At 43.1% G+C, this 22,067-nt stretch overlaps 1 protein-coding gene across 1 annotated transcript in view; it reads right to left on the bottom strand.

The window, feature by feature from the left end:
- The window catches only part of LOC112461060 (protein patched), a 38,639-nt gene extending 22,528 nt beyond the window's left edge, over positions 1-16,111 (bottom strand). The window contains exons 1-2 of the mRNA XM_025026128.1: positions 15,094-16,111; positions 3,225-3,417 (exon numbers count right to left, since the gene is read on the bottom strand). Coding sequence (XP_024881896.1) covers positions 3,225-3,417; positions 15,094-15,294 — 394 coding nt within the window. The 5' untranslated portion in view covers positions 15,295-16,111. The remainder of the gene's footprint in view (positions 1-3,224; positions 3,418-15,093) is intronic.
- Positions 16,112-22,067: the final 5,956 nt, after the last annotated feature.

Raw genomic sequence — 22,067 nt, forward strand, 5'->3', positions numbered from 1 at the left:
AAAAAGTTTGCAAATAATTTTGAATTATACCAATTTTATTGGTATAATTTGTGTCTAAAGGTAAAATTTAATTTTTTACTTCTGAAAATTTCATGTTGTTATTCAGGTTCAAATTAGTTGGATTTAAATAAATCCTACTTAAGTAATCGTTACATACTTTTATCTTATTATTAGTAACTCTAGGAAAAGTACGCTTGATATTAACGGAGAATGTACTCAAATGCACTGCAACGCAATGCTGGCGGTCGTTTGGATTATTTACCGATGAAGGTATACTGGCAGAAAAGTGGAAGAAGAGTTATGCGACATGGCGTACGATGCGGAAGGTCGAAGGGCGGTAGAGGGATATAACACCTCCAGCAGAGGCAAGCCGACGCTACGGGACGGCCGACGTGCGTAAAGATGTGCGTGCATACGCGCGCCTGTATCGGTACCGGATATCCGTGAGGTGACTTGCGCCGCGCGTCGTATTCGGTCGGAATATGCGGGCGCAGTCTTTTTAGAAGGGCCGATCAAGCACGAGCGCGCGTCCGGTTGGACGACGACGATTGGACCCTTCGTGCAATCGAGGTGTGATTCAGAACCAACTTTCTTTCTTCTTCTTCTCGAAAAAAAAATCCGAGCGACGAACTTATCAGGCGACTTTTCTCACTGGAAATGTTATTTCAACGTTTATCGACGCGATTTTATATACCTTCAGAATAAACCACGATCGGTTTATTTTAATTTAAAAAAAATAACGAGCAAATTGTATAGATTAAAACATAATATTGTATAATACTAACGTAAGTTGTACAACAAACAGGCACACAGAATTCCGCGCATGAAAATCGCGTAACAGAAGCGCGTAATAACACGTCACACAATATTAATAATAATATAAATTCCTCGAAGGCAATAAACGTTAAGCCACACAATCGTGCAATGGCGCAAGAAAAAAAAAGGAACATCGAAAGACGAAGGCGAGCCTCGGGCCAGATCGCAAATCCAACGTTCCGCGCCTCCTTTAACGATCCTTATAAATCCTTAACAGCGGCGGGTTTATCGCCGTGACTGCCGACGGCGATCGGGTTGCGACTTTCGTAGTTGCGGGAACCGATCGGGCGCATACCGATCGCTGTACGGTCGTCGGTCGTGAAAGGTGGAAGGAATGGTTTCCGAATGTTTCACGCGAAGCGTGTTTCCGTGGAGTGACATTCCGGAAAAATTTCGACGTCCCAGCATATCGTAGCATTCACGGTTACTACTCGAGCATCTTATACAAGATCTTTTAATTAACCCATATATATCCTAAATAAATCAGTTTCGACGATAATTGCACCAACTATCGCAGGTTTTTTGAAAAATAAAGTTCTGCATGCTTAAACTTTTAAACTTTAAAAAAGACCACCCGAATGAGATATTTGTGCGCGAATATGCCAGCAAAATTATCGAAAATTATCACAGGAATTATCAGTGGGAATTCCTCTATCTGCGAGGCTATCGGTTTTCGCGGAATTTCGTATACGTATTGTCGATCGATCCGTTCACGCCGATTCGTCGTACCGTTATTACCGGGAAGACAAACACTCAGACGAGAGAAACACTTGTCCGCGGTGTGAAGTTTCACGGGGTCAAGTGTCACGGAAGGTCCGCACGGACGGATTAGTCTCTGACGACGCGATCTAGGAGGTCCGCGGTATCTTCCATCCGATCGAAAACCAGGACACGACTCGCCGTTTCTTCATGCTAAGTCGAGCGCGTCGAAAGAATCTCTATACAGTTACCCGTGGCATCAGCGAGGCACTTCTCTCTAGCCCCAATGAACGGAATGTCCGTTCGCCCCGTCGACTCGTCTTCCGTCACTCTACACGACGCAAAATTCGTTACAGGAGATATTCGTTTCAAATACGAGGGGCACTTGTCATACTCAACCATGAATATATTTATAGTAGCCTGCATAGTGCCGTTTCTAACAATACTACACTCATTGAACATTTTTTAACTCTTGATTTTATAACTCTATCATCTTATTCACAGAATACTCCCCAAATAAAAGAAAAAATTGTTTAAAAGGCACATGACATTAAAAAGAATTTATCTACAGATAGTACTACGTGAGAAATGAAAATGGAGTAATTTTCAGGAAATTAATGAATCTCCAATGAAACATGATTACGCCCAGAGTTGCGTTATTGCTACTTTCGTTTATTATCTGCATTACACGGATACCACACGATCGTTCGTTTGTCAACATTTATGCAGAAACGAGCAACGTGTCCAACGAAAGTAAAAATACAGAGAGGAAAATATACAACATGCAGAATGTTGACAAAAAGCTCGGGTAGATTTTAATTTTAGCGAACCTACGCAACTGGCAAAACGATCGAGTGATGCAGCTAACAGTTCTGCTGTTATGCGAATGGAATAAGAGTAAAAACGTTCGTCCCTCCCGAAACGTCCGACACTTTTCCTCGCGGACTGTTCTCGTTTGCGTTGGCATATATAAGTTAGCAACGGGTGTTCGAATTAACGTTCGAGCCACGGGTAAATATAGAGGGGCCACCCAGCGTGTGTACAACTAATGTAACCCGCGGTGGGGGAGATTCTTGAATCGTTTCCCTCTTTTTGCCCGCGCAGCAAGCGCATCCTCCTTTTTTCCTCCCCGCGGACAATTTATCCGTATTTCTTGCACGCTGTATCCGTTTTCCACGCGCAGCGGCGCGCCGTGTCGCGTGATTGTTGCGCCTCTGCACGAAAGCTCGACCGTGTTCGGGAATAATTAATTTCGACGATTTTCTCACACCGATCTGTTTCCCTCTGTCATTACATTTTACGACGCGTTTTAGAGACACGACTGATTCAATTTAACCACTCGTGGTGGCAAGTAAACGGGACTTTAATATTTTTATTTTTAGTAGTTTAAGAGAGATGCAGGATTGCGATTTTTATTTCAAAATATAATCAATTGGAAAAGTACATGAAAGATAAGAAAAACTTGCACTTTATTCCCTCATTATTATTCTTCTTCATTTAATTTTAAATAATTTCTATATATTCCTCTTTCGTGCATTTGTAATTTCTATTTTCGCATCAGCAGCTCTGCAGAACGTAATCCTCAAGTACGGAACTTTTACGGAGCATATTATGGCATAATCGTCGTTAAAAGGCAAGAGAGGAAGAATAAAAAGGTATCACACAAAAGAAGAACGATAAAAGAGCAATAAAACATGACAGTCACTTACCCTGCACCCACAGCTGCTCGACCTTGCTGTTGACTTGCGCGGACTTGAGGGCGACGCAGAGGATCGCCAGCGCGAGGACGGCAACGAAGAGCACCTTTCCGGCATGCCTCTGCAGGAAGTAGCCCAACTGGCTAAGCTGATCCTGCAGTAGCGCCCTGAGCCACACCGCTGACCTCTGGCCTTCCGCCTTCCCCTGGAAAGAAGATCGAGGGTTCATGATGTATGTGTGGCGCAAAAAGTTACGCGATGCACAATTGACGCTGTTCCACATTCGCTACGACTCGACGGTCCTTCTTGCTCTTTTGCAAAACAAAATGATTGAGCTAACTGCGTAAACGGAAAAATATATACGTTTTTTAAATATTACAGAGAAATTTGATCGCGCGAGTGCGCGCATACTGGACAACGTGACTCGTGCGTGTCGCGTTTTTGCGCAGACTTAGTATGACATTATTATTGAATGTTTCACAAAGCTTTCCAAACTAGCTCAAATTTATCTTTGAAAAAGGGTCGGGCATCACTACTCCCTACATAAATCTCCCACGAGATGATTCTACGAATCGTCGTCGATTTTGGGGCGACCTATATTTCAGAATAATTCCGCCGGGATTACGCGAGATAAGAATGGGTGCAGCCGGTTTCCGGGAAAAATCGGTGAACGCACTCATCACCAAGGGTGAAAAACGAAGGAGAGAAGGGAGGCAAGTGCAGTCGGGGCCTTTAAATTCGACGCGTGGGTTTGTAGAATGACAAGCGGCGGAAATGAGAAAAGCGAGAGTGAGACAGAGAAGGTCAGTGAAAGAGGACCGTGGACCAGGGGGGAGGAGAAGGAAGAGGATGAGGATGGCGGTTCGGGCTTTTAGAGCGAGGTTACGGCTGCAACGAAACCGAGAAAAGAGAGAGAGAGAGAGAGAGATGAGAGAAAGCGAGAGAAAGAATACAGAGAGGAAAAGAGAAGGTACAAAGAGAGGGGTAATCGTACAAGGAGAGTCGGGGGGCCTTACGGAGGAGAGGAGAGAAGGAAAGCCGGGCTTGCAACATTGCAAGCGGCAACGTTGCACACTACCTGGTGGCCGCTCTGACAATATGTACCATGGACCACCCGCAACAATGCCGATCTTTCGAGTCGGGAGGAGAAAAGGAGAGGGATGCCTAATTCAGAAGAAGACGAGGAGAGAGAAGACGGTCGGAGTCGCGCCGTATCACCTTCTCGCTTGGCGCCTAAATAAACAAACACGGGATCGATTTGTGACAAACAAGCATTTAGTTGTAGGTAGTCGAACCGGAGCTAGGGCATGCTACACGCGCCAGCGCCAGCGAGTGTCGTAATTGTTGCGCAATCTCCCCAATTTTCACGAAATTATCGAAATCGTAATTAAGAAAAGATCTGCGCGCGCTCACCCGGAGGTCATTTAGCTGCTTGAAATGCCGAGAGAATTAACGCGTAATGTGAGATAAAACCCGCGATAGCTATAAAATTATTTATGATCGCGAGCGGCCGGCGTGCGTGTATCGGAAGAGAGCAAAAGGATCTATAATGCCACCCCTTTGCATCGCGGTACAGTTACGTTTTAAGAGAGTAACGCGCGCGCTCGCGCTTGCTCGCTCGCGCGCAGCTGACGGGCGAAAATATGGATTGCGCGCGGGCACGTATCTCGGGGCGGTAGCCGCGTCGGGTATCGGATAGCAAGGTTTTCCAGCCAATTAACTCTCGTGGCGCGGGCCCCGTGACTCGACGGGGACGAGAGGGAGGGAGGAAAGGAGAGGGGGCCCGGGTAATTCTAGACGCGCGGACAATCCGCGTCCGCCACATGGTGCGTCGCGCGTCAGCGGGTCCAGCACCGCGCTAGGCGCCCAACCCGAGTTTCGCATTTCCGCGTGACTTTTGCCCCGACCGGCGCGGCACGACGCGGCGCGGGCGTTTCCCTCGGAAAGATCTACAGCCAGCGGAGCGCGATGCCGGTACCTTGATTGATACTCAAAGTACCGGGTACACATCGCGCTATTTTAGAACTGTCATACCGAAACACGCTGGCGTTTTAGTTATACCAGCGTGGTATTTGTCGAGAATCTTTAGTGATTTGCGCATGTACACATATAATAGTATATCAATAGTATAATATTTATTAACTTATTGTATAATTTTAATTGTTTAATCTTCAAGACTTTTTTACTGTGCGATAACAAAGCAACAATATAAAAAATAGAAAGAATTATCTTATTATTTCTTCAACGAGCATCGAAGCGGAAATTTTGAATTTTATTTTCAGGCTTACGAGATACTACTCTTCAAATTGACTCCGAATTTACTCGAGAACTGCCACTAAAGTTACAATCGAGAGTTGCGAGACACCCTGTATACCATCGAGAGAGCACACACCGGTATTTTCACCGACCGTTTCGAGAAAGAAACCGAAAGGACGAAGAAGAAGAAGAAGAAGAAGAAGTAAAAGGAAGTCGAGACGCCACGAGTCGCTCTCGAGACGTCTATATAGCGTCCACACACGCGGCAGCGCGCGCGCGCGAAAGAGGGAACGGGAGGGTGAACGGAGCGGGGGAGGGGAGGGGGAGCTCGAAGGGGGACAAAGATGGTTCCCCCCTTTTTCCCGTAAGTGGTCTCTCTCACCGCGGGCCTTATGGGGTTTCTCCCGGTGGTGGGCAGTATCTACATATTACAAGCTCGCGGCGCGGAGACCACCGTCGTTGACATAAGATCCTGTTATGCTGTCTGCTATCTCTCGGCGCAGCTCGTGTCGCGCCATAAAAAACATTAAAAGTACGAGTAACATAAATTCGTTAAACGCGGCGGCGGCGGCGATCGCCTCGCTCTTCTCCCGCGACTCGTTTCTCTCGCGAGAGAGTGCCCTCCTCGAGAAACGAGCGCCGATCGCTCGCGCTCACGAACACTCTCACCCTCTTCTCCTCGTCAGGCTCTTCCCTATATCTCCACTTGCGATTCTCTTACGTTATTGTCCATCAATTACATTACATCATCAACACAATAGTATCATCGATCCCAGTATCATCGATCTTGAACTTGGATTATACAATTGCAATAAAACAAAAAATAGTAACAGATCCCGTTTTTTCTATTGAGCTAAAAAAAACCTATCAGCTAATAAAAATTAACACAATTTGTGAACGTTGCGGGCTTTTCTCGGATACGTTTCTTTCCATTTTTTTTTATTTCTTCCAGTCGCGCCGTGAATTCCAGGATACTCCACTCGGTACGCGCGTGCACGTAACTCACCGCGGTACGCCATGCCGGATAAACGAAGAGATTCTTGCGGTAGGTACGGCTCGAAAGTGTCCGCAAGAAACTCGATCCGCGGCCGGCGCTCTAATCGGCCGAGGAATTCCACGGCGATGTGTATTCGAAAGGGAAATCCAAAGGTCGAATTGCGGACGGTAACGAGCTTTAGAGGCCGTTGATAATCGCGAGTACTTCCTCTCCCTAAATTCCAACCCCGCAACCCCGTTGCAAAGTTATCACTCAATTTTTAGAATTTCAATATATAATTGGCAGTTTTGATATCTCCCCAAAAAATTCTAGCGTACCTGACAAATTGAAAGAAGATTATGGCGACGAAAATGTGTGAAAAGTAGATGTTCAAAAATATATGAGTGTCCATGTTTTTGGAAATTAATAATAATCCTTTGATTTCGATCAGTTATTTTGATTTCAATTATAACACTTTCCAATAAGATTTTTGAGGAACTGTAAATTATCAGGAAAGTCTATAATTATCAGACCTCCGAAAAATTTCTGAGATTTAAAATAATAAAAACAGAAGATTTTCTCTGGGGAACCAATCTGTGATTAGTACGTGGGTCTTCGTGGTAATAGAGTTGTAAGCCTAAAGAAACGATCGGTACCCTGCGGGAAAAGAATTATCTGATTCAAACGATCTGTTGAAAGAAAATTGTCAGCGCAAAAAGAACTCAATTTGAACTTTCTGGGGACTTGAGAGATATGTACGTGTATACAACGGGAGCCAGGTACAGGACGAGAACGATACAGGACGGTCGGAAGATGAAAGGCGTCCGAACGATGCCAACTCGTGTGGGCGTGTATCCTTCAGCAAGGATGAAAGGGACGGACCGACCCTTGGGCGCATCGGTGTCCGGCACACTCCTCCTCCTCGGTCGTTCCTTACGAAACTCGAGGAAAAGCGTGACGGTCGGTGTCTTTAGATTTTTCACGTGTTAAGGACGCGTGAAAGTTCCCTGCCGTTTTACAAAAGTCGAAAGCTCATAAGACTGACTGATTCTACGCCCGTGCAAACTTAATTTCGGCCGATCTCTCCCTACCACGATTCTTCCTGCGAAAAAAAAACAAATCGAATTCCCGTTGGACATCACGAGCTCAAAATTTTTAACTAGCTATATATTTTTAACTAGAAATTCGAAAGCTCACGATTGTTAATTTATTGTCAGCTTCCGTTTCTTATTCCCGTAAAAAAAGGGGTAACGGGGGATAATTACAGCAGCGAAGATAAATAAAGCAAATTAATTGCGGATGTCTCTAGTGATTTTACGGATATTTCTATTGATTTCGTAAAATCATTGACAATAGAAAAGCAAGCAAAAAATAAAACGCTTTTAAGTGCGCATTAACGGCGATTAAAGTTAACGTAAACATCGATCGTCCAGCGTATTGTTTGAAGATGATCTTTCACGTACCGCATAATTCACGTAATGAGATAGTTAGTCCTATGTACTAACGTGTAATTTCCCATAATCATATGTTACACATTGAAGTTTCGTCGTGACATTCCTACGTTCGGAGTGCGAAGTGTATACAGGGCAGATCGAAAAATTAAAACAAACAATAAATACTTTTCCTTGCAATGTTTAACCATTTTCTCAATAGTATTTTAATTATCATTGCATTTGCTACGTGACTATATGCATATATAGAATGAAAATACCATTGTGTACGCTTGGTTATTTTAAATCAAGTTTTTTAGTTAAATATTCCAAAAACTATCAATATTTATTAAAATTTATCATAGAGCTTTTCAATTACGAACTGTTGGCAAAATTAATTCGTGTCTTCTTGCTAGGTAACATAAAATGTGTAATAACATGCAAGTATCAATGAAATTCTCTATATATAAGGTGGAGAGTTTTATATCAAGCTGATATATAATATGCCTAGATAATCCTAAAGTAAACACAGACACAGACCATACGTGTTGCGCGTACGGTACGTTTTTACATGCAACCGCATTCCTTGCATCCAGCCAGACTACAGAGGGGTAAACTTCTTGGAAAAGTAGAATTAAACTGTTTGCCTTCCCTTCCCTCCCCGTCCTTGAGTTGTTTTCAGGGGAAAGAGGGACCTCGCCTGTCCCAGTTCTGTGACTCACCCTGTACACACGGTATTTCAGAACTACCGTGTGTCCTCTACGGTATACCAACAAATTCTAAATTAAATCCCGTTTAGACGCAAATTTGAAGAGAAACATTCGTAAATCTTTAATCTTTAATTTTCAATTTTCAATATTTTCAATCTTTAATTTTCACGTTAAATCTTTTTAACGGTAAGAAATAAAATATAAATATATACAAAATTACAACTTTAAATCTATATATTTTTTAAGTATGATTTATATTAGTATAAGAATGATTTATATTAAATGTTGCTCAATCATTAACAATATAAAATTAATAATTTAAATTCATCGAAATTAATATTAATAAAGTCTCTTAACAAAGGACAGCATGCAAAAAGTTATTACACAATTAATTTAAAGAATTAATTTATCTTGAGGATAAAGATTGAATAGAAAGAGAGATACACGTATCACGCACATCTATATTCGCATCATCCAGGATTAACTCGTTAACCCCTTATTACTCGTTCTTAATGTTACGTTAGATGCCAACTATCCATTTTTCGATATTAAAAAAAAATAATAATTCAGCCAGCTTGTCCTCCGCAGTGATCGTGTCCGATAGGACATTCTGAGACACCCTATACACGAGTTTCCATGGGTCGCCTTCGAGGCGGTGTACGCGCCGCACGTCTCCACCCTCTCGTAGGTATTATTAGTGTTGGAAGTCTCTCACACGTAGTGTCGGCGCCCTTTAATCTCACTCTCACACATATGCGCGTGCGTGAATGCCCGGTATTGTGGAGCCGCACCGAAGACGACCGCTTTCAGCTGCCAGAAATTAAGACACAGATTACGGAATAGTGCGCCCGTACGCTATTTCGTGCCGCTGGAATTCAGCATTTATCTTCGATCGTGATCTTTACGGGCGATCGTCTCGGATCAACGGTGGCAACGCGCGATGCGTGCGCTGAGAGCCGGCCGATAGATTTCCGTCGTAAATCGCGCTCGATCGACGACATTAGAGAATCGTCGGGTCCCCGAAAAGATCCTGTTAGGTCATTAACGACGAAGTATTCCATTCTCGAAATTTTATTACGAATTTTATTACGAGTAAAGTTTTTTTCTTACTCGTAATAAAAATTTATTTTTGAATAATAATTCGAGAAAGAAAACCCATACCTCTGATAATTATTGTAAATTTAAAAAATAGTTCTATTTTTTATTCATGAATGAAATTCATGAAAATATTTCAAAAATGAGATTTAGTATTACCAATTCGAAAGTCCAATGATTTCTTACATCAATCGGATACATTTAAAAAAAAAGTGTATTTATAAGGTTCTGTCATATAGATAAAATAATTGTAGCAATTGAGCAATTTTCGGAAAATCTCCTTATTCTTTTTCTAAAAAGATGCAATCGGTAATAATTAAAATCTCAATAAACATTTTTCGCATTAATCTAATAATTTGTATCCGCGGCAAGAATGTCTCAGCATACGCGAAATATGCGAACATCGAGATGGTGGAGCAGGTTGAAGCCAGTACCTCGTGAATCGTTCCTGGTGAACGTAAACAAATTGGAGTAAATGAACTCCGGCGCGCGAACGCGCATGTGTGACGCGCGGTGATGATAACGGACCCAAGTATTCTGTAAACATTCGGGCTGCGCGGGCGCGCACACATATGTGCGTGCGATGCAAGGCCAAGGTTGATCCGACGCGATCGAGTTGCATTCTCAATGAGAATAAATCAATTTTGATCAGCGCGCTCGACGCGTTTGGATCGTTCCGTTAAAAGCGAAACTGCATTACCAGATTTAATTGACAAACGAGTCGAAAAATGGACATTCCCGCGAATTCGGAGCGCTATTGTACGCACGCATACGTAAAAAAGTTTCTGTATTGTGAAAAAAATGAAAAAGAAGTTCAAAAGAAGTTGTCGAAGTTATTTTAAATACGTATAAATAATTTCTTTTGTATTAGCAAATATAATCTAATAATTAAATATTATATTACAGCAGCAAAATATTTTTGTCTGCTTACTTATAATAGGCTTCATGACGAATATCTTGTTAACTATTTCTAAACACTTAAGAACGTTTGTGATATTATAATATGCTTGTCCTATATTCATAAAGTTTTTTAAATATACTACATCAGTCAGTAGCAAAAAAATATAAATTATAAGTTCTAACCATGACACGTACAAAAGTGGATCATGGACTAATTAAATCCTTTTTTATCTTTTCTAACTTAATAATCATTCTCGCATTTGCCCCTAAAATCGTTTTCATAAATAACATGATCATCTTAAAACATCGATCAACAGAAGAACTTTGATGTATGTATGTGCATATAGTAAGACAATATAATAAATTAATAAATATAAATAAATGTAATATAAAATAAAAGCTTCATTTCAGTGTAATGAAATGAAAGTGATAAACAACTACGATAATTCTATCTTCTTCCTCCGCATTAAAATATTATATAAATTTATTTTATCGAATTAAAGAAGCGACTTATCGACACCTAATTGCTCTAAATTAAGTTGACTCTCAGGAGAGCGAGGTACACGAGATGAGGACGTCAAAAACTGGGTTGATAGCATTATTTTCGACGAAACACGCCACACGCTTGCACATGCACGCGCGAGCCCCTCGATACTCCCCGGCACCGACGAAACTAATTCATCACGTTCCATTATCATCCCGCACATAAATCCTCCCGGGGGGAGAGTCAGTCTCCCTTCTTTTGTGGAGGGGAAAAAGACGAAGAGGAGGAAACAAACCCGTATGCATGCGTCGCCGCATATGTACGGCGCACATACGACGCACGCACACGCACGCACGCTCGCCTTGTGGAGGCCGGGGCCACTGACTCACTGACTCATTCGGCATAAACGCGAGGCACGAAGAGGGCTCCTCTTCGGCCGAGCCGCCTCGTCGGGAAGAAAAGTGGAGCATCGACCTCGAATTTTAGTCTTTTTGTCTCCCGCCGACTTGTCACCAGTCACCACTTCTCTTCCACCGGTGATCGGCGCTCTCGCGCGTCCCATGATTGTGCAATCGTGCGGAATTGCCGCGACGCGGTATCCCGAAAATTCTGACGGAGATATTCTCTTGTATCACGCTTCGCGCGAAATCTCGCTTATACGAAAATTAACGACATTGCGAAATTTGGAAGGCACGCTGTTAAAGTTCAAGTCGACAGCGAGTCGTCGAGTGACTCTGGCTTTGGTACAAAGTCAAACTACTTTAGAATTTAGTATAAGGCCGAGATGTTAACTTGAAAATTGTGAATTTAACGAGCATCAATTTGAACAGAATATTATTTAAACCAATTTTTATATGCCAATTTTTATTCAGACGATATCCCAATTAATCTTTCGATCAATGTTCACTCGCAACATATTACTCGCAAGTTTACTGCACTCCTTAATTTCAAGAAAAGAAATACGTGAATATGTCACGATTTCTACTTAAGATTGCCATAGTAACGGACGAGTATTAGAAACTTTGCAATTTATCGTTGTTACTGAAAAGTACGATCCAATATCCGTAGTCTCGGTTTCAACGATGAGGATATGAGCGAAAAATACGAGATTTCAACGAGACGACCCGGTACATCCGCGATGTGGAAATCGCTCGTGCGACCACCCAGCGCGACTATCACGAGCAAAAAGTTCGCGAGGCTTGCTACTCGCTTCGCCTCTTATTATAGGTGCGCGTTTCTCGGACCATCGGCCGGGATACGTCGAACGCAATTGAAAATAGCACCAGCGTGGATTTAATGTAACGTCCTTTCGTCACAGTGGATACATATTAATAAATTAAAGATGACGCGGACAGACAGAAATTTTAAAGATGTGATTGCAAGAAAGCTTGGAGATTCGGTGATCTCGCGTAACGGGTGTAAAAAATGTACATGAATCGCTATCTACACCTTCATCGCATTTTAAAAATATAAATGCAAAGAGGTATAAAGCAATAATTATAATTTATTATACAAAATTGAATTCTTTCCTATCAGTTTGCTCGGACAATACTCCCTCTTGTGTTTATCGAAAAACGAGACAATACGGTCGCGAAAGATCGTACAGCAGTCTGAGGTCCGATCGACGAAGGAAAGCGAATCGATAACGCGCGATCGTTCCGGATCGAAACAGACATCCTCGAAAGGCATCGCGCGACCGTCCGCTTCACGTGCCACGCACATTTTCGTCCGCGGGAAGGATCTCGGGGCCCGATCTGCCGGCCCCGCGTGCGACAGGTCCCAAGAGATCCCTCTAGTTACAGAAGAAATGCCAGGGATGGCGCGTCTGGACCCCGCGGGCCCCGGCAGGAAGTCTATCCCTTCGATCTGGTATACCTTCGAAAAAAAATAAACGCGTCTCGAGACCACCCGCGTGTGTAAAAAGTTTACAGCTCGGTCCCCGAAGAGACTCGCCGTGTCCTACCAGGTATCGTGATTTCCGGTACTCGGGAAATGCGATATTTTCAAATACAATTCAAATACAATACGGTAAAAAGACAGAAAGATAATCCTAAATGAATAGGTTAGCCTCTCTACAACTTCTTTGTTAATTTCAAAAGAAGAAACTGCCAGCTGAAATTTCTTTCGAGGAAAAAGCTTCGAATGCAAAAATTTCATTCAACAATTTCTTCCGTATCAGTCAAGCCGTTTCTTTCTATAAAATCACGTTCTTCCCATTCCCGTTGAACCAAAATGGACTAATATAGATTTTTCCACGACGTAAGTAACAGTTTAAGACACGACAAACGGGATGAAGAGAGGGGGATTCGGCGTTTTCGACAAGTATGATTTTATAGCGGCGGCAACGGTCTGCATCATATCGGTAATACCGCTCACGAGGCCTCGCCGATGACGGCGATAAGAGCCGGGTAGCGCTAACCGCCGTTAAAACGCATTTTTGATCGTCAAAGTGCGCCTCGTTAATCGCCGATCGAAGATAGCGCGACGCCGCGCCCGGTAGGAAATAACGGCGCCGTTATCGCGAGCGGTCGATATAATTTGCATTGAACTAACGTGACTATCTCGACGCGTCCACAAGGATGCGATAGCTGTGTACTAGCGCTATTATCTACGTATTCTACGTCTATTTGGCTTAAGTACGACGAGAATCGATAGACCCGTTCCTCGCGGCGTACCGATAGCAGGGAAATTATTTTCACCGTCTTAATTAGCCGTCCCTCGTATCTAGGAACGCAAATACGTTCGTTAATGTAGTGTTTCACACGTAAATAACGTCGGAGATAAGCGGCAGTCCAATCGTCCAAGCCGGATTTTTCTTACTACTTACTACGTATACAACGATTTCGAATTTCCTTATCAAATTGCTCGCTCATTCGCTCCTAATTGGACACGCTTAGTTCCTGTACATCGATCGCACGGACGCGCCCCGGCCTTCTTTTCTTTCCGATTTCGAACGATAATCGTTGGCGATTTAAATGCCCGTACAAGAAGTGTCTGATTCAACGAACGTTGTACATATTTTTCGGTTCTTTTAATCAAGATTGTCAGATACTAATTTTATATAACTCGTCGCTTTTCCGATCTTCGAGAAACCAATTATGCAAAATTGTTATCCAGATTGTACATATATCGTAAGTTGGATTGATTACTATTGGATATTGATTCGTAAATAAGGTTCGTTTTATTTGACAAACTAAATTTTTATATTTAAAAAAAACTTTATAACAGTATAAATACTGATTCGTAAATGATGCACTCTTAATTATTTGCTACAGGTAAAATGATTAGATTTATCGCGGGTAATATTCACTGTTAAATTCGTAGCGTCAAATTATACTCAATTTGAATCATTTTTAACCATTCTTACAGGCAAATATATAAAAAACAACATTATTTTAACTCCATTGGTTTAAATTAACATTGTTTTAGTTTTATTAACATTGGTTTAAATGACCAATAAATGTCGACACACATGGTAATTTAAAAATAACTTCATCCTTTCATATCTCAGCTAGCAGAAACTTCTAAAAGACGTCTTAAAAACGCTTAAAAGACGTTTAAAGGACATCTGAAAAATTATGTCATCTTTTAGACATCTTTTAAGCGTTTTTAAGACGTCTTTTAGAAGTCTTTCTGCTAGCTGAGATCTAACAGTGTTGTTTTTTTTTTTTTTCAGAAGAAATGACTTTCAGTAGCGGTAACTTATTCATGGATCTACCCATTTGTACCAATGCGGATTAACTTTAATCTCGGTTTAACTTGCTTCAAATATTTTTCTAATATCCGTTTCTATCAATGCAGATTAACTTTGATCTTGGTTTAACTTACCTTTTATCTTTCTCTAATTTTAGAAACTAGAAAAAGATGAAAAATAAGTTAAACCGCGATTAAAGTTAATCTACATTGGTAGAAATGGAGATAATTATTTAAAGTAGAGAATTACCGAGATTAAAATTAATCTGCACAATGGTAGATCTGCACAATGGATGTACGTCTCACACGCGCAAAAACCAACGAAATGAATTTTTACCTTTTCAAGTTGATCCAACGCTATCGCGGCGTCCGTCCAGCTGGGCCTGACGTAAAGATCCGACTCGTGCCGGATTCTGGCGCGTTCCGCCGCCTTGGAGTCCTTCTCGCTCTCCGCGTCACCATTCTGCCGCGGGCCCTGCGATCCAGAAGGGCGTCCCGCTAGGATCCCCGTGGATATGGGTCCGGACACGGAAACCATGATCCGTCATGCATTCGACCGCCACGCGCGATTACAACTTTCCGAACTCGGTTTGCCCTCGGCTCACTCTTTTTATCTCTCTCTCTCTTTCTCCCTCTCTCTCTCTCTCTCTCTCTCTTTCGACGATCAGTGAATCCTCTTAGTTTCTCATCGATCTCTCGTGGCGGCTCACTAAAAATCCTGACCACCCTCGAGGCAACGAGTCGACGTTTCAATATCGGTCCTTTCCGGAGGATGGGGAAGGGACGATCGATCGAGGACGATCTGGTTCTAGATCGGATCACGGTGCCCTAATCCGAAGCTCTATCCGAATGCCGCGAATTCGAACGTACCGAACCGACGACGCACTCACTACCCGGAATAATCGCAACACCTTCTCGGGAGCACTTCCTCTCACTGACACTGTCCGCAGCTTCGCCGTTACGATAACACGTGAACCCCCGCGCCTCGCTCGAAATTCGCGCACGAGGACAGCGAGCCGCGGCGCGCATGCGCGCGCGTCCTGCCGATGTATCGCGCTTACACCGGGGACCGAGATCGGTTTTTAGGTTACCCGCGGTACGTAAATACGTTCCTCTCTGTCGCTCTACTCCCTTTCTCGCTGCCTCTCGCTCTCGCGGAGCTCGGAGCTTCGGAACGCCAGGCGAGGGCGCGAGAGGCGAAGGCGCCCGCGCGGTAAAGGAAAATTGTATCGCGCGACGCGAGATCGTCTCTCTCTCTCTTTTTATTTTCTTCTTTTTCCACCCGCGCGTTAAATCGCACGTACGATCGACGGATCACGTATCACGTGTCGTCGCGCCGCGTCGCGCCGAGCAGATCCGCGGTTCCCGGCTGGGCCCGCTCCGGGCCCCGGCTCCGGCCGCGCGTTGCCACACTGTCACCACCGAGCGCCGATTCGTTGATCGTCGTCGGCGTCGGCGTCGTCGTCGCCACCGTCGTTGTCGCGTTCGCAGGCTGCGACGGGCCCTCTGCGCGGGCCTCTGGGACGTCCTGGTGGTGCGTGCTCCTGCGTGAAAGTCCAACGGCGGACACCGGCGTTCACGCGACCGCCACTTAGAGCAGTCTAAGTCGGTACTAAGCGAAACGCGCTGCCACATTTCTTTCGTGGCCTGCCTGCCGCGCCGGCCATAGTTGACGGCCTCCCCTCCCCACTCTCCCGCGGCGCTCGGTGCCACGGACGGTGCTCGGACTTCGGGCAGGCTCGGGTGCGCAAACATTCAGGCTCGTGCGTAGCCGTGGGCCCCGCGTCCGCGCGCTCGGGCCCCGTCGTCATCGAAACGATTCTGTGATGTCGCTTCGGCTATTGTAAGTATCTGTTGAAATGTGTGATATTGCTTGCCGCAAAGTATATTTTCCCGTATCTGTTCACGGACTTGAAGATTTTCAATAGTTTACTTATTAATTAATTTAGGAATAAGTATTTTTTAAACTTAATGTAAGTGACAATTCTAAGATTTATCTTTTACAACTGAAAAATCAATTTTTTTTTTATTTATGATAGTGATTTATTATAAGTTTTCGTATTATATTTGTATTGCTTTATCTTTATAATGAGCTGGTATAAACATTGTTGATAGAATAATTATGAAACTATTGAGAAGCTGTTAACATTTAGAATTATATGATAGTTGGAGTCATTATCTGTATTTATATATATTTTGATGCATCCAATATTATTATAACTTAAGATAAGTAACAATAGTTAAAAATATTGGTATATTTTCTATTTTTAAATAGAAATAAAGAAAAAATGAAATGTAATGGTTAAATAATTCGAGACTTAAAGCAAAAGTTACAAAAAACGTGGAAAACTATATCGACTTTCATATCGATCGACCAATCGTCGATCAGAGCCAGTAAATTAAAAAATTCGTTATTACATCCTGTTAATTAGCGTGTCACGGTTGTGTTCGATTGATCGATCGGGGATCGGACGGATCCGCCCTCGATCGATGCGCTACTGCGCGCAGAAGTGACGTCAGAGCCGAGCGAAGCCGAGGAGGGCCGAAGCGCTGGGGACTCGGAGACGATTGGCGGAGGCGCCTTGGCGTTTCACGTTGCTAGGATACTCGGGGACTAGCGAGGGGAGTCGACTCTAGACCACACACGCGTTCCCATTTTCCCTGGAGCAAAAACATTACCCACACCGAGAGACGCGCGACACACACGATGATGCACACAGCTGCGCGCCGCGCGGCGCGGCGCGCAGTGGTGCCTAGGTAGATGAAACCCCTGAATTTTTTCCCAAATTTTTATATCTAGAAAATATATCCAAACACGCTCTCGCGCGTAATTTCAATTCGCCGGCCGGCGATGAGAAACATCCTCGAGGCGATTATCGACACGGCGGAGTATTCCTCCTCCGGAGTATATCCATCGGAAAATCTTTTTCGCATGCTCCGACAAATCGATATGCTTCGAAAGCGTTAATTTGAACGTTGCAATAACAACTTGGCCTACGCGAAACGGGAAACTGATCTTGCAGGCCGGGCTAGAAAAATCGTTAAATTTTTCTCGTTTTACGCAGTCTCTAATTTTAACGCGACGATATGTGTCAGCTCTTTATTTATCCAGACGGGTGCAAACGAGAAACGATTTTACAGATAGTTAAAATAACAATTTTGACAGTTTGGCATTCGTCCCGATCTATCTGCGGCTATAACGATGTGTGTGTATATGTGTGTGAGAAAACCGAGAGATTTTTAAATGGCTCGAGTTGGAAATATTCTCAGGAGTGATTAGCGGTCGAAATGTCTTTCCTTTGCAACATTTTTCTCCGGTACCACTGTGACTTATATGCGGTATAAAATACAAAAGGTTGGAGGAAAATTTATATGTTTTGTTTCCTCGTAAGTTCTATTTGTATACAGGTGCGTAAAAATCGACTGGAATAAAGGGCATGAGCGCCCTTTTTTTTTCTTTCTGATGTCTCAAACAAAGTAGGCGCACATGCTGATTTTTTTTCCTTTGGCCAAAGGTATCCTTGTTCGTCACAAAATAATAGAGTCTCCTACTGAGATTCGGGGGCAGAAAAGGACGAGCTGTCGACCAATGGGTTTTCGCCAATATATCTTACTTAAACCAATTTTCTGCAACAAAGTACAAACCAGAATGTTCGGTCCGTAAAATCCCTTTCAGGCACCACTGTGTGCCGGTCTCCCCCCCGCCGTCTCTCCGCGTCCTACCTTCCACGTTGGTCCTTCGCTCCGTTTATGCGCGTGCCGTGCATTTGTTTGTTTACCTGCATACTCATTTGAGGAGAGAGAATCACCGATGAGCCAGTGCCGCGGCACCGCTGAGGAATCGAATTAATATTCATAACCCACATTCACCGCTGAACCGGCTGAACGTGGTCGTCCGATTCTCCAATTCGAATAATGCCGTGCGCGCGAATCATCATGTGAGGCGAACGGAACTGCAATTTGGAAGACCACTTTAGCGATAAATATCGCCTACACGGCTTTCGCTGTTTTATAAACGCTACTGATCGCCAGCGTTTAGCGAAAAAATTGCATTAAATTGTTTGTCGATTAGTTCGAAACACTTCTAATAATTTTACTAATTGCATTTATATCTAATTAATTAATCATATACGCTTTAATAAATTATGTAACTGCAACATACAGAAATGAATATAATTCGCGAAGGACGAGAGACGAAATATATAACTTATTCACTTTTAATGGTTTAGGATACATAAAAAAAGCCTAAATGTTTATCTGAATTTCTTTTCTCGTTTTTTTTTTAATTATGATTTTCTCTCTCTCTCTCTCTCTCTTTTTGATTTAGACTACTTGAAACCACGTAATTGCCACACAGCTATGTAACTATTTAGTGCTGCACATCAAGATACACACACATATTTATATACAACATTTTCTCCAATATATAAATGTGTGGGAGTAAAGGCCGGCTGTTTCCGACGCCGCTCATTAAACCGCGCGCCGCAAACGAATGCCACGATTAGCGTATTAAACTGTCGTCATAATATCTACATAACGATGTAACTTCATTAGGCAACCGTTCTCCTGTGCATATTAGGAGAACGCTGGGCGAAAGAAAATTTGGTTTGTATTACGAAATAATGTTTTAAAATATAATTAATAGTATTGTAAAACCATGAATTTTTAGGAGAATTATTTGTACAAATATTATAGGACCTATACATTCTATCTATGTAACATTATTTGTGTAAGCTTTATGCCTAAAAACTTTTCGCTTTATAGGAATGAAAATAAGACATTAAAACGTTTTCGTTGATCATATATAGCTTATTTTAATTGAAACATTCTTAAAATTATCGCGTTTATCGTCTTACGTCGACGTCAATGTCCTTCCACATTCGAGGGATTTCATTCACGCGCGGTTGTTGCGAGGCTCTCAATAAAAGAAAAAAGAAAAAGTACAGAATGCTCCACATGCCCGGTAAGACGGGAATAAAAAGAGAGAGAGGGGTAAGAGGAGGAGAAACGAAAGAGAGAGAGAGAGAGAGAGAGAGAGATCTTTGCGCATTGTCTCCTTTGACGGATGCACCCCGCGGTCACGCCGTCGATCGGCGATAAGGGAACGCGCGCGCTGAGGAACCGTTAATAATTTTTATGACACTCTTAACTCGCCACCCGGTATTAAGCGGTCCTCCGTAGGAGACGGGCTTTGATCTTCGCCGACGCCCGGTGTATCGGCTTAATGAGTGCGGGAGCGAGATAGCGCGGTTGAGTCAGCGCGCGCGCGCGCACTCCTATAACCGCCTGTGGAACCGCCTCCGGTTGTCGTCGATACCCGGATGCATGTCGTGTCGCATAAGCCCAGGCGCATCATCGTGAAAGCGTAAAAATCGCGGGAACAACCTCGCGATTCTCGTTCTTTTCGCGATGAGGTTCGTCGAGAAAAAGAGAAACAAGAAGAAGAAGACATCCGAACGACACTGACGTGCATTCGGTTATTCAGATCGGTAGATTCTACCGATGGTAGATGGTAGAACCGATTCAGCAATGTTATTCAAAGCGATCGGAACATATTGAGAGTTATTAACGCACTTGATAATGACGCTTTTTCAAATCGATGCACGCCAGAGTGATAATTTTAATTATTTGCATGCACTTTAATTTCTTCTATATTACACTTGGATTTTTTTAACTTGGTTTGAAGTATTTGTGTTTTTTAAATCGAGTATTCATATAATCGCATAAATGCAGCGTGCAATCAGTGCACGTAAAAAGAATGAAAGGGTTTAAATATCGGTTTTATCAATGCCAATTAACCCGGTCCCTCTTTAATGTCTTGTGCTCTAATTTAATTTCAGCAAATCAAATCAAGGTCAACGTCAAGTATATTTTTTCAATTTTGATATTATATAGCATTGTTTGCGTTACACTCAGTATACAAACAATTTTTTTCGAATAAATATAATTTATTAATTATATGAATATCAATACGTTGAAGAAAGATACTAATATGAAAACGTTCTTTGATTTTTCTTTATTTAACGTGGCGTGATTGGGATTTAATAAATCAATTTCTGAAAAAAAGAAAGTAAAGTACCCTTTCTTTCGCTAGACTCTCTACTAAGTCTGTCCAGTTTAATTTTTAGAATTGCCCAAAAACTACCTCTCTATTTAGGGAAAATAGAAAAGCAAGAAGAAGTAGGATAGAACGTGAAAGAGAGAGAGAGAGAGAGAGAGGGGAGCAGATAGAATAAGAAAGACAGGAAAAGAGAGAGAGAGAGAGAGAGAGAGAGAGAGAGAGAGAGAGAAAGGGAAAGAGTTGGAGAGGAAGATATCCGACTTACTAATTGCAACGACGTCGGTGGTCCAGAGGCACACCGCGGGCCATAATGAAAAGCAATATGGTCAGGATACATGGTACGGATCCGCTCGGACTCATCTCGGTGACTATCCCGAATTAAAATCGTAAATCCGACCCGAAGGATTTGTAGCGGCGCCGCGTTCGACTTTAAAGCATGGCGCGCGTCACGGCCAAATCTTCGGAAAGTAATTTGTTTTTTTTTAGAGCAAGGCACACACAGAGAGGAAAGGATTAGTGTATGTCTTTATTTTTTCTAGACTACCTTCGTGTTTGTAGTAAGAAACTCGTGCAAATGCAGCGAGGAAGAGGACTCGCTTTTATTTCGCTGAACCGTTTATTGTTGTTATGTGTACAAATTCCAATTTTGGTACATAAATTTTAATCCGATTTAAAAATTGATTCTGTGTTAATACATACTTTGTCACTGTAATAGACGTAATCCCGAAGAAAATGCAATAAATTACAGTAATCCGCATGAAAGGCGACAAGCGACAATAAGTTGACGTTTCTGTTGACAATCGTGCCTACGTAAACGTAAGACCGGTAAGACGTTGGAAAATAGATCGATTAGAAGCCACGAAGACGACCGCACGACGTCTCCCGCAAATGGAGACGTTCCACGGGAAATAGATTGAGACTTCACGGGCACCCTGTAGTATAGGCGTAGTTACGGTTCATCTCGGTTCCGGGGGCTGTTAAACGGGCCGTAAAGGGCCCGGAGTAAGCCGCAAACGGTTCAAATGGTGGCCCACGAATTTACTGGGACGGATCGGTCGATGAGCGAGCTGCCATTGTATACGCCCGAGCACTCCTGAAATCCGGAAAGTCAGTAAATTTCCCGGACGTCGCGCCGGGGAATTATACCTGGCCGGGGCCGGGGAGCCGGGAGGTGGGACGGGACGTACGCTACGGGCACTACGTACGCTCTGTTTGCGTAGGACGAGGACCACCCAGGTCGGGCCGACGCC

Source organism: Temnothorax curvispinosus, unplaced genomic scaffold (genome assembly GCF_003070985.1).
Source record: "Temnothorax curvispinosus isolate PA1 unplaced genomic scaffold, ASM307098v1 QBEX01011003.1, whole genome shotgun sequence".
Lineage (NCBI taxonomy): Eukaryota > Metazoa > Arthropoda > Insecta > Hymenoptera > Formicidae > Temnothorax > Temnothorax curvispinosus.